The sequence below is a fragment of the Mastigoproctus giganteus genome, chromosome 10 (assembly GCF_048544385.1).
Source record: "Mastigoproctus giganteus isolate SK-2022 chromosome 10, ASM4854438v1, whole genome shotgun sequence".
Classification (NCBI taxonomy): domain Eukaryota; kingdom Metazoa; phylum Arthropoda; class Arachnida; order Uropygi; family Thelyphonidae; genus Mastigoproctus; species Mastigoproctus giganteus.
This window is the reverse complement of record NC_143584.1, coordinates 117,863,907-117,876,364: the sequence shown is the minus strand read 5'-3', so window position 1 is coordinate 117,876,364 and position 12,458 is coordinate 117,863,907. Positions and strand designations below refer to the sequence as shown.

General features: G+C 36.2%; 1 protein-coding gene across 1 annotated transcript in view; it reads right to left on the bottom strand.

Moving 5' to 3' along the window:
* Positions 1–5,723: 5,723 nt before the first annotated feature.
* The window catches only part of LOC150079247 (uncharacterized), a 163,526-nt gene continuing 156,791 nt past the window's right edge, over positions 5,724–12,458 (bottom strand). The window contains exon 12 of the mRNA XM_090383000.1: positions 5,724–5,889. Coding sequence (XP_090239126.1) covers positions 5,724–5,889 — 166 coding nt within the window. The remainder of the gene's footprint in view (positions 5,890–12,458) is intronic.

Genomic DNA, 12,458 nt, shown 5'->3' with positions numbered 1-12,458 from the left:
AACTTCATGTTGGAATACATAATTTCTCCCAAGCCTTTTTCATTATTGGCTATCCAAATATATTAATCTGGAATTACTTCTAACAAATGCAGTACTTTGTATTTATCAACATTAAACATCAAATGCCATTATTCACCCTATCACTTTAGTTTAAGTCTTAAAGTAGCATACTACAATCATACCATAATTGCAATTAACACCCCTCCTCACCTTTGTATCATCAGCAATTAAATTTGAAAAACATTAACATTAAAAACAGTATAAGTGGACATTGAACCCACATCACTTATAACATCAGAATACATAATTACCTGGAAGTAATTATGTATCTTGAAGAGCAGTGGCCATTTTTAATTAATCTGTTTTCTATCACTTAACTTTCCCTTTACTGTCACAGTAAGTTGTATAAATTGTTGTATAAACTGGAGCAATGGCACATTGCTCCAGTTTATACAACAGGTTGTATTTCTAGAATAATATAAAAAGCTTTACTGAAATCTAAGTATGTGATGTCTAAAGTATTCTTTGCATCCAGTTCCTTTATGACAACTTCAAAGTAGCTAATCGGATTGGTTAGACATGATCTACCCTTAACTACTTGCATAGCTGCATTTGTATTGAAATGATCTCTGTACAAAGAAAAAACAATTCTGCACAAAAGCAAGATTTAGTGTTTTTAATGCAAATAAAATTGATTAACAATAGTATCTCCAGGCTAGGGGGAATAATTTTTCCAGACATAAAAAAGGAGTTGATTAGGCAGAATTTAAAGTAAGAAATCATGAAATAAAAATAGTAATTCTTGACCTAATTTAAAAAAAAATTTAAAACTTCAGTAAGCAATATGACAAAAACATGTCTAAATGGCATATCACTTAAACCTAAAAATATGTGAGATAGTCCCAGGTAATTTTTTTTTAACTACAATTATCAGGATGGCAACTCAAGTTTACAGAATAACACACAATCATATAATAAACAAGACATCAGAAATGAAACTGCTAGAGTGGTGAGGCCATTCTCAGAAAAAAGGGGAATACAGTAAACCCTTTGTTAATCTGGTTACAGTTAATCCGGATCGAAATATGAAAAATTCTGTTCACAGTTGAGTACTTTGAAAGACAGAGAGAGAGAGAGAGAGAGAGAGAGAGAGAGAGAGAGAGAGAGAGAGAGAGAGAGAGAGAGAGAGAGAGAACGTACATTACATTGTCTTGCGTGTTGTTCGGTATGAGTGTTGACTCTGAGTCATATGGATTTTTTGCTTATATCGCTTTATTTATGTACTTCTTTATACGTATAAATGTACATAGGTTAACATATTTTATATATTGTATTTGTCGGCTTATAAGACGCACTTTTTTTCTTATAAAAATCTTTAAAAAATCGCCCTGTGTCTTAGGGCTATACTAGACGAGCACTTGAAGTTGTGAATGCCTCCGACACAGCAAAGTACAGTAGAACTCCTAACGTCAGATCGTTTCAAGCTAGACAGGGCAGTTCTAACATTTCATTGGATATCACCAGTTTCAAGATGGATGTACTGCATATTTATGTAGTGTTGATTGCAAGTAGAAAGAGAAAATGATGATGGTGGATTCATCCAGCAAATTCAAATAGGTTAAAAAAAAAAAGTTTTATATTATGCTTGCCACAACACAGGAAGTCTCCCGAGAATTTTATTTTTATTTTACAGTATGTCGATACAGAATTTTGATGAACTTCTAATGTCAATTAGTGAAAAAAAAAGGGACAAAATTTGATATCATGATGCAGAAATCAATACTGATGTTTACATCTATGCTTTATATGCTGGACTGACAGGCCAACTCCCACTGATTGAAATATTTCTGAAATGTTGTTTTCTTTGTTTGTAAAATCATTTTATTTCTACCCGCTATTCTTATTCAAAGATTAAGGTTTTACATAAAGGGTAACTTCGAGTTTGATTTTACCGTACGGGACTTCTCAGAATAAAACAACTGTTGTTACTGTCTTTCTACCACTTGACATTATTTCCAGATGGAATATTGACGAGTACTTTCCATTCTTTTGAAGCATAAAACATTCTCCACTACCCACACTGGGGTACTTTTCGTGCAATAAAGGATTAGTGTTGTTTGATTTTACAAATGTTCATGAGAAGACACCAGTTTGAAATTTGTAAATTAGATATCAACAGAAATATTTTCTTGAAATTTCGTTAGAAGATCTTACATCCAGAAAAGGTGCTGTACTGATATCGATCTCTGAAGACAATTACAATAAAGCAAACTTTTTTTTTAATCAAATGCGCATTGCAGTGTTATCAGTTTTACACCAGTTTTTCTCGTTTCCAGTGTGGCTTCCAATGGATGAATTTCCTCGATTTTTTGTTAGTAGATGCAATACACATTGAAGATACAAAGGACGATCTTTTCGTTTTTCAAAAACAATCTGTTGCAATTCTTTCAGTCATGTTTTTTATGCCAAGAAACAGTTGCATGCATTATTTTTATTATCTTTCCCCCCACCGTATCATGCTGGCAATGACTCTGTATTTTGTGGCTTACTGCTTACTTTCATTGCTTTCACAATACTTTTCAAAAAAGAAAAACACCGAAGTTATGTTTGAAACGAAAGGTTTTCAAAATTTATTTTGGAAGAAGATGGCGACAGCACGTGATTCTCATTTGTTAACGCCGACATTAGTTGTACTGTTCCAGTGGATGTTCTTCAGCAGTTTTCTGATTACTATTTCCATCTTATTTAATAATAATAAGGTTCTTTATAGACTTAAATTATGTACATTCGTGATTCCATACACAGATAACTCAGAATCTACCAATAAATTGTCTCTGCAAGTGAACAAACTTGTATTTCGTTAGTACTAAAATAGAAGTAATATTTACAATAAATATAAGGTTCAGAACTGAGCTTTCTGATTCTTCTTATCATTACATAGTTCATCCCAGTTCGGAAACATTTATTTTCCAATTTCAATACGACACTTTGCCTTTAATTCTTTGCTAGAGTAGTCTTTTATGATGTGTTGTACAAGGGAGGCCTCCTTTCCACCTCACAAATAAACTCCTTTGTGTCAAACATCATCTTCCCCAAAGTATAATAAACAAACCAATTAAGGCCAACCACCTGATGCATGGGGAAAATGTCTCCTCAGGCTATGCAAACGCCAAGGTGTACGCACTTGTAACATGCCTGTAAAACTGGGCATTGGAAGGTGTTACCAATGCTGCGCTTCGAGCGCTCATCTAGTATAGCCCTAGAAGTTGAAAGTGGCAACACAGCACATGCACAAAACAGAGAGTTAACGCATAGTTAACTGCTGTACATTAGGACACTTTTCAGAATAAAACAATTGTTTTATTCAAACAACTGTTGGAGAACAAGTGAATTCCAGTTATACATTTAAGCCCTAATAAATCGCAGACACATCAAGAAGGCAAAATTATACTATTGCATTTAAGCTAAAAGTAGTTCAATATTACCTGAGTAATGAATCTGAAGTTGAATAATATCAAAATGATAAGAGTAGTAATCCTATACTGTTCTTTATTGGCTTTTTATTTTTATTGAATTTTAAATTTCTATTGTATTAACAATAAATTTTTTTCAAAAGTTTTTTTCTTAAAATTACTGTTCCAAAATTAGGGTGTGTCTTCCATGCCGCAGTTTCTTATAAGCCAACAAATATGGTAATTATGGGTTCTAAAGAATTGAAAAGTGGAATAAAAAGAAAACAGATTACTCTAACTATCATTAACAAGCTCAAAGTAATAGAATAACTTGAAAATGGTGTTCCTGGGAAAAAAAAAAAAAAAAACTGCTGAAGAATTTGGTATTGGCCAACAGACTGTGTCAGATATTAAAAAACAAAATGAATCTATAAAGGCATTAAAATTCAATGTGGGGAGTGATAAAAGCAGGTATCAAATAGACAGACATTAAAAAAGAAAAAAGAAGTTTTGCTGGAAGAAGCGTTCCAGCAGCAATTTGTTTTTAAGTAGTAATCACAGCAACCACCAAGTGGCATTGCCATGTGTGGTGTTGAGCTAAAGGCAGCAGCAGAAAAGCTTGCAAAGTATTTGAAGTTACACAATTTTACTTGCAGTTCAGAATGGTTGTGGCAATTTAGACAAATGCACAATATCACTAATAGAAAAATTTGTGGTGAAGTCCTAAGTGGTGATATTGAAGGAGTTGAGCCATTTAGAAAAAAATTAAATGAAATAACAATACAATCAGGTCTTTTTTATTGTCAAATACAGGCAGTTCCTGTTTATGAGTTTTTGCTTTACGAGTTCCTGGGTTCTTTTTTCAAATATCAAGTATCAACAGAATCAAAAATATGAACATTAATTGCGATAAATAAATGCTAAACATTCGCAAACAAGGTATTTCAAACTGCACACATAGCTATACAATACATTACTACTGTGTGTGCATTTATTTCTTCAGGCAGAGATAAGGAGGGTGGTTTATCTCTTAAAGAATTTTGGAAAGAATTCCATATTTTAGATGCAATCAAAATAAAATGAGCCTGGGACAAAATTACAGAGAAGAACATGAAGGGTGTGTTTGGAATAAACTCTGTCATCAGTTTATTGATAATTTTGAAGGATTTAAAGAACCAGCAGAGATCGTACAAAATGAAACTAATTGCAGCTTGAGGTTTCTACAACTGACGTCACTGAACTGCTTCAAACACACAATGGACAGCTCAGAAACGAAGACCATGAAATGGCAAAATGTGGCAGGGATGGCATTGATGCAGTAATCATTTATGTTGACTCTTCAACAAATCAAAAATTACAGGGGTATTATGAATACCTAAGAACTGTGGGGGAGATCCTAACTAAAGAATAATAGCAGCAGAGGTCTGTTCAGAAAAAGGTGACAGTTTCTTCAGACCTGCATTATTACATTCAAAAACAAGTATGACTTTTGAGTCTTCTATCGATGGACATATGTATTGTTTTTTTATAGTTTTTAAATAAAGGCTCTACAGTGATAATTTTTAAATTTATTTTCATCAGCACTACCTATATCATTAAATTTTTCATTTATTTGTGTTCTAAGTTTTTTTGTCTTTTAGGGCTATCTTTTGTTTTGCTAATCTGGATTATTACTTAATCCAGATGACTTCTCCCCCAATTAATCCAAATCAGCAAGGGTTTACTGTACTTAGGGACCTGTAATATGGCAATGTTCCTGAGAAACCAAATTAATATATATATATATATATATATATATATATATATTTCTTTTTTTTGTAAGGAACAAAGAATTTGAATTTAAAAGCATCTCTGCAAAAATGGTTACAGAGTGATTTTGTTGTATACTTGTATTATAATATTATGATGAATTTATCCTGCAGTTCCAAAATGGATGAGATTTTTTTTATTAAGTTTGATATTCCCATTTCCGATAGAGAATATGAACAATTCCAGACACATAAATACTAAGAAATGCCTATTTCACACATACAAAAACAAATGTACATAACAGTCACATAGAGAAAACCAAAAAGTTGCTTTATGTGACATTTTTCAGGAGGCAGAAATCTGATAACAATTATCAATTATCTGAATATTTTCTTGATAATTCACTAAGTTTATTTACACTGGAGATATTATTGTGCAATGTGTGTTAAGAATGGATTAAATCTAACTATAATACATACATACCATACATACATACATATGTGTGTGTATCATATATATATATCACAGCAGAGTACACCAGTTCAGAATTCCAAGTCTTCTAGGTATTTGTTGATAAAATAACTTTTGAAGATTAGTAAAATCTGAATTTACATTGTCCTCAGTACTGTCACCTTGCAAATCTTCATTAAGGTAATGCAATGTATCTATACGAAATACATCTTGGTCCCTAGAAGATAACGAAAATATTAATCACACGTCACACCAATTTTACCATGAAATTATTTTATCAACTGAAGAAGTTCAGTGAAAGAATACTATATACTACATACACTAAGTGATCACTGAATTATGACCACCTACCTAATACTTCATAGGTCCTCATTTTGCCTACAGCAGCTATCCAACGTGGCATTGATTCAACAAGACGTTGGAAGCGTTTGGGAGGTAGGTCCAACCAAACTGTGTGTAATGCGGCCAGCAATGTAGGTATGGAGGTGATTGGTTTATCCAGATGCCTGATATGCCTTTCCATAGTGTCCCACAAGTGCTCTATGGGATTGATATTGGGGAGTTCAGAGGCCAATCGATATGCTGGAAGTCAGAACTGTGTTCCTCAAACCATTCCTGCACAAGTGCCCAATGGCTCAGTGCATTGTCATCTTGAAAGACACCATCGCCATTCGGGAAAAAGTGTAACATAGCGGGGTATACACAGTCAGCAAGCAGTTAATGACAGCGAAGACCAGTAATACGTTGTTCCACGTGCATCAGGGTTCCAAGTTCCTGCCAGTGAAACATGCCCCACACCATATAACCACCTCCACCAGCCTGCACTTTTGATACCATGTATGAAGAGCCTCATGTTGTCGACACCAAATCTGTACATGATCATCGACAGTGTGGAGAGAAAATAATGTGACTCATTCAACCAGCACACCTTCCAGTCTTCTAACATCCAACTTGCAAGCTCTTTGCACCAGGCAAGTCTTTTACGCCGATGAACCTTGGTTAAGAGAGGATGCTGTAGGAGTCGTCTGCTGGTATAGCCCATACGTGCAAGCATGTGATGCATGGTCATGCCAGATATTGTTCCGGGTTGGCCCATGTTGTATTGGGTAGTGAACTCTTCAACGGTGCTGTACCTGTTTGCGTCGTTGGACCCGGCATTCACATCTAACATCAAACTTTCGCTGACCTTTTCAGTTTTTCCGTTGGGTCGTTATTTGACCACTTTGATGGCAGTCCTAGTACACTAACTGTGGCGGCTCTTGAACACCCCACCAGTTCAGTCGTTTGGGAAATCGAGGCACCAGATCCCACAATCTGTCCTTTATCAAAGTCCGATAAATCCTTCCTATTACCCATCATGCTTAGAATTTTACTACCTACCGAACCACCGACACCTTATCTATGCTACATAGGTTGACTACTGCGCACTCTCGTATCTTACGTGGTCAACCAGTCGCATTCACTTTTCATAAGGGTGGTCATTATTCAGTGATCATTCAGTGTATATCTGAACTATAAACTAAATATATCTGAAGACTGTCCCTGCCTCTACATTACTGTTATCAAATAGAAATTATGCAATTAATCTACAGAGCAAAAATATAAAGTTGCTACCTACTTTAAAGTTGCATGTACACCAATGCTAGGAGAACAGTAAATAAATCTGATGAATTTTAAGTGCTTGTCAAGACATCAAAGGCAGATATTGTTGGGATATCAGAGACAGTGTCACACTGATATAAGTAGTGCAGAATTGGAATTTGGGGAATACAATGTGTACAAAAAGGATACACAGGACAGGAAGGGAGGAGGGGTGTTATGCTGTTAGTTAAGAAACACAAAATCTAAGGAAGTGCATCCAGTTGACACAGATGGTCACTGATAAGTACAAGAACTGTACAGAGAAATAGTGGGCCAGTAAATCAGATTGTCTAATAATGGATTTTAGCTTCCCAGATATTGACTGGAACTTGTGGGTTGGTCACTTGCATACTAGCAAGACTTTTGTGGATTTATTGGATGATTGTTTTGTACAGCAACAGATTAGAGAGGCAACCAGAGAGAGTAATACTCTTGGTCTGGTTATCAGCAGTGATTATTCGTGCATTAAGAATTTGAAGATAAAGAGCAATACAATTCCCACATCAGTACACTGTGATCACTGCAACCAAGTTGCAGTGATCACAGTGAACTGATGTGGGATTTACTTAAAGATATTTCTATCAGTGGTAAAGGGAAGGGTTTTTGCTTCCGTAAAGGCTACTACGGTTGTCTCAGACAGTTTTTAAATTGTATACAGTAGGACCAACTGATGATGTTACCAGCAGCAAATTCTAAATGGGAAGCATTCAAGGAAGTGATCATGGAAGCTACTAGGTTTTTTCATACCAATTAAGAAATGCTGTTCAAGGTCTAAATGGATGTGAGATGAACTAATAAGACTCGTGGTAGAGAAGAAAAATGAATGGGATGCATATAAATTATAGGGCAACGCAGAAGCCTATGATAGATATAAGCTAGTCTGTAATCAAGTCACAAAGTAAGTTAGGCAAGCAAAGGTAGATAATGAGAAATCTTTGGCAGGGGATGTTAAGAAAAACAGCAAGGACTCCTTTAGTTATATAAACTCTAGAAGAAAGGGGTTGAATCAGATTGGTCCACTTGATATCGATGATTCGACTGTTGATGATTCTGCTCAGAATAGCTGACAATCTGAATGAGTATTCTGCATCTACATTCACACATGCCAGAAGTTTATCAAACTGTAACAGGGTGCTTAATGATTTTGTAATAACTGAGATTAAAGTGCAGGAGAAATTGTTGAAGTTAAACATAAGAAAGGCACCTGGGATGAATGGGATCTATCCAGTTATATTAAAGGAGGCAAAAAGGAAGTAAGCAAACCCATAGTCATACTTACGAGAGCATCCTTGGATTCAGGGGGTCCCCAAAGACTGGGGATGTGCAAATGTATCCCCAATTCACAAAGGGGGATCTAAGGGTGACACGAGTAATTCAGACCAGTTAGTTTCACTTCTGTTTCGGGGAAAATAATGGAGTCACTGGTTAAAGAAGCACTGCAGGATCATCTAGACAAGACCTCAGTTATAGTTCACACACGGCATGGGTTTATAATGGGAAAGTCTTGTCTGACAAATTTGATTGGATACTATGATGTGGTTACAAAGGAACTGGATGCAAAAAATAATTTTGATATTATATCCTTGGATTTCAGGAAAGCTTTTGACACTTGCACATGGAAACTACTATACAAATTGGAGCAGTACGATATTAAGGGTAAGTTGCTACAATGGAAACAAGGGTAGTTGAGTGGGAGAAGACAGAGAGTGGTAATCAATGGATGCTGCCTCTTCATGGACTAATGTTATTAGTGGAGTTCCCCAGGGTATGGTGTTGGGCCCACTGTTGTTTTGTATATTTATCAATGATACTGATGAAGGTATATCAGGCTTAATGTTGAAGTTTACAGATGATACAAAGGTTAGCAGGGTTGTTAATGTCAGTAATGGCAGTGTGCTACTACAACAGGATCTAGAAAATTTGGGCAGATGGGCTTAGAAGTGGCAATTGAAGTTTAACACTGACAAATGCAAAATATTGCATATGGGTAGAAGTAAACCCCAGAGAAAAGTACCAACTGTGTGGAACTACACTGAGGGTGGTAGAAAAAGGAAAAAATCTTGGAGTAATTGTGCAGTTAGATATGAAATATTCTGAGAAGTGCAGAGAGCCTGCCAGAGTAGGTCACAGGGTATTGTCAATGATATACAGGACTTTTGCTAGTAGAGAAAAGGAGGTGATTATCCCTACGTATAAGTGGTCAGACAATCCTTGAGTATTGTGTACAGGCCTGGAGGCCTCATTTTAGGAAGAATGTAGAGTTGCTTGAGCGAGTACAGAGAAGAGCAACAAGATTGCAAGGGAGGGGAACAAAAGGGTGGTCTTGCCAAGAAAGGCTTGGCAAGATTGAGGTGTATAAGGCCTTGAATGAGTTGAGCAGGCTGAATTTTGATGGGATTCTTCCTCTTGCTCAGATTATGAACCTGAGGAGGCATAAATACAAACTGAGGAAAGACAGTTAGAGAACAGATGTACAGAAATTTTCCTTTAGCCAGTGGATAGTTGACTGCTGGAACAAACTTCCATCTGTGGTTGTGGAAGTTGGTAGCTTAAATAAATTCAAGGAGGAACTGGACAAATGTTTAGAGGGAATGAATGTGTGACATGGGTTTTTTTATTTATTTTTGGCTTATGCTGCATAAGCTTGCTTCCTTGCATCACATGCCTCTACTACTAGTCTCTCTCTCTCTCTCTCTGTACTGTGTCCGTTAAGGACATTGGCGATCATGGTCTTCCACATCTGTTGACTTCGGCAGGTCTAGACTCTACATTCATCCAGTTGGTCAAACTACTAATATAGTTTATTCTTTGTCTTCCTCTGCTTTGCTTTCCATTCACCTTGCCTGTCATGATCATCTCCTCCAAACCTTCCTTCCTCATGATATGCCCAAAAAATTTCAGCTGCTTTTCTCTTATGTTCTTCAGTAATGATCTTTGCGTTCCTGCTCTTTGTAGTACCTCTACATTCATGATGTGTTCAGTCCAGGATATTCTGAGCATCCGTCTATAAAACCATATTTTTGTTGCCTCTAAATGCGTTGCCATTTCTCGGGAGATTGTCCGGCATTCACTACTGTACGTGAGGACATTTATAACATAACAGTTCAAAATTCTGTTTTTCGTTTTCATTGACAATTTCCTATCTTTTAGTATGTTGCCCAGTTTCTGAAACTTGGTCATGGCCATACCAATCAGTCTTTTGATTTCAATATCTGATCGTCCATCCTGTGTAACACAATTCCCGAGATAACTGTATTTCTCTACTTGTCTTATGCTGTTGTTTCCTATTTTCAGTATGCATTTGGGCACAATCTTCTTTTTGCTGAAAACTATGCACTCTGTTTTTTTAATGTTTATTGTTAAGCCTTTCCTTCTACTTTGTTCCACTACTTTGTCTAGAAGTTCCTGTAGTTCTTCTTCTGTCTTGGCAATGACAGCGATGTTGTCTGCATATCTGATGTTGTTTACATTCTGTCCACCAAATGTGAATCCTCCAATTCCATGTGTTCCTCTCATAATTTCCTCGCTGTAGAGGTTAAATAGGTCTGGAGAGCAAATACAGCTCTGTGTTACACCCCTCAGAATTCTTATGTTCTTACCCCTGTCTTTTCCAATTCTCAGGCTGGCTGTTTATTCCCAGTATAAGTTTCTGAGTATCCTCATGTCTTTCCCATCTATGTCTAAACAATCTAGAATGTTGAAGAGTTCTTCATGTTTCACCCTGTCGAATGCCTTCATAAGATCAATGAAACACAAACAGGTCTCTCTGCATTTCAGGAGCTCTCCGACATTATCCTTATCGCACAGATAGCATTTCTTGTTCCAGTATTTTGCATAAATTCACATTGTTCTTCTCCTATCTCTGGCCTTATTTTATTCCTTATCCTCATCAATATTATTCTTAGAAGAATTTTAGTAATACAGTCTATTTCGGTTATTTGGGACACATTGGGACTAGTGCATTTGCTCCGATTAAGCGGCTGCCCCAATTATCCGAAGTTTCGCGCGATTAGTTAAAAATACAGTGGACCCCCGCTTTACAATTGGATCACTGTACAATCAAATCACGTTACGATGGACTCACCACAGTAAAGTACCGTTCACTATACGATGTGTAGCAAGCGCCGGTCATTGTGATCACGTTTGTGAATTGAATTTTAATTCTATTAAACAGCGATTCTACTTAGTGAAAACAGGAGGAATATTATCCACATGCTATAAAAGTAAAGATATATTAAGCACAAATTTACCCTTTATTACCTTATCAATTAAAAAATTAAATGATACGTGAAAATCAGAAGAATATACGTGATAATCGAAATAATTAATACGTACTGTAATATGTACATACAAACTAGTTGACATTTCTGTTCACTGACATTTGTGAGTAGGGGTTAAAATTTAAAACAGTAAAAAGATAAGCAATCAATAACAAAAAAAACACGGCATATGCAAACTGCAAGTAACACGATATGTGCAAGTGAGAACGGAGTAACAAGTTACGAAGCTTTAAAAATAGGAATGTAGAGAAGATTCTGAAAACTAATTTTTTTATATGATTCAAGATTCCATGGAAGTGTAAGCATATTTCACTATATCTATCAAGATATGATAGATATGGCATTCATTTGAACAAAGGTGGGTGGCTAGAATTTTTGTCAGTATCACTGAGGATACCTTAAGGGTTCAGGAAAACTGCTAGTTGTGGGGGGGGATAATATAGATCTGCATTTATCTGATAATATCAGTTAAAGTAATGTTTGCACTCACCTCAAGAATACTTGTCTGTTGCCACAAGAGCCGGTTGTGGCAACAGACAAGTATTCAGATGTTCAGATGTTCTGAGGGTAGCAACGTTTCAAATGAGCGGGATGAGAAAGATAGGGAAACAAGCGTAAATAACTTCAAGGGGTGTGTCAGGGTAGTAAACTATAGAAGAATGCTTAGTCAACTGTGGCTACAGTAATGTCAGGAGTGCTATCAATAAAATGGCTGAATTTGAACTCTTGGTTAGGACAACTAATGCTGACATAATAAGGCTAACAGAAACATGGTGCTACCTGGAAATTGGGGATGATGAGTTCCATTATGGTTTGTAAGAGGGGTGGTGGTGTCAATTCTTATCAAAAGCAGCCTGAGCGCGGA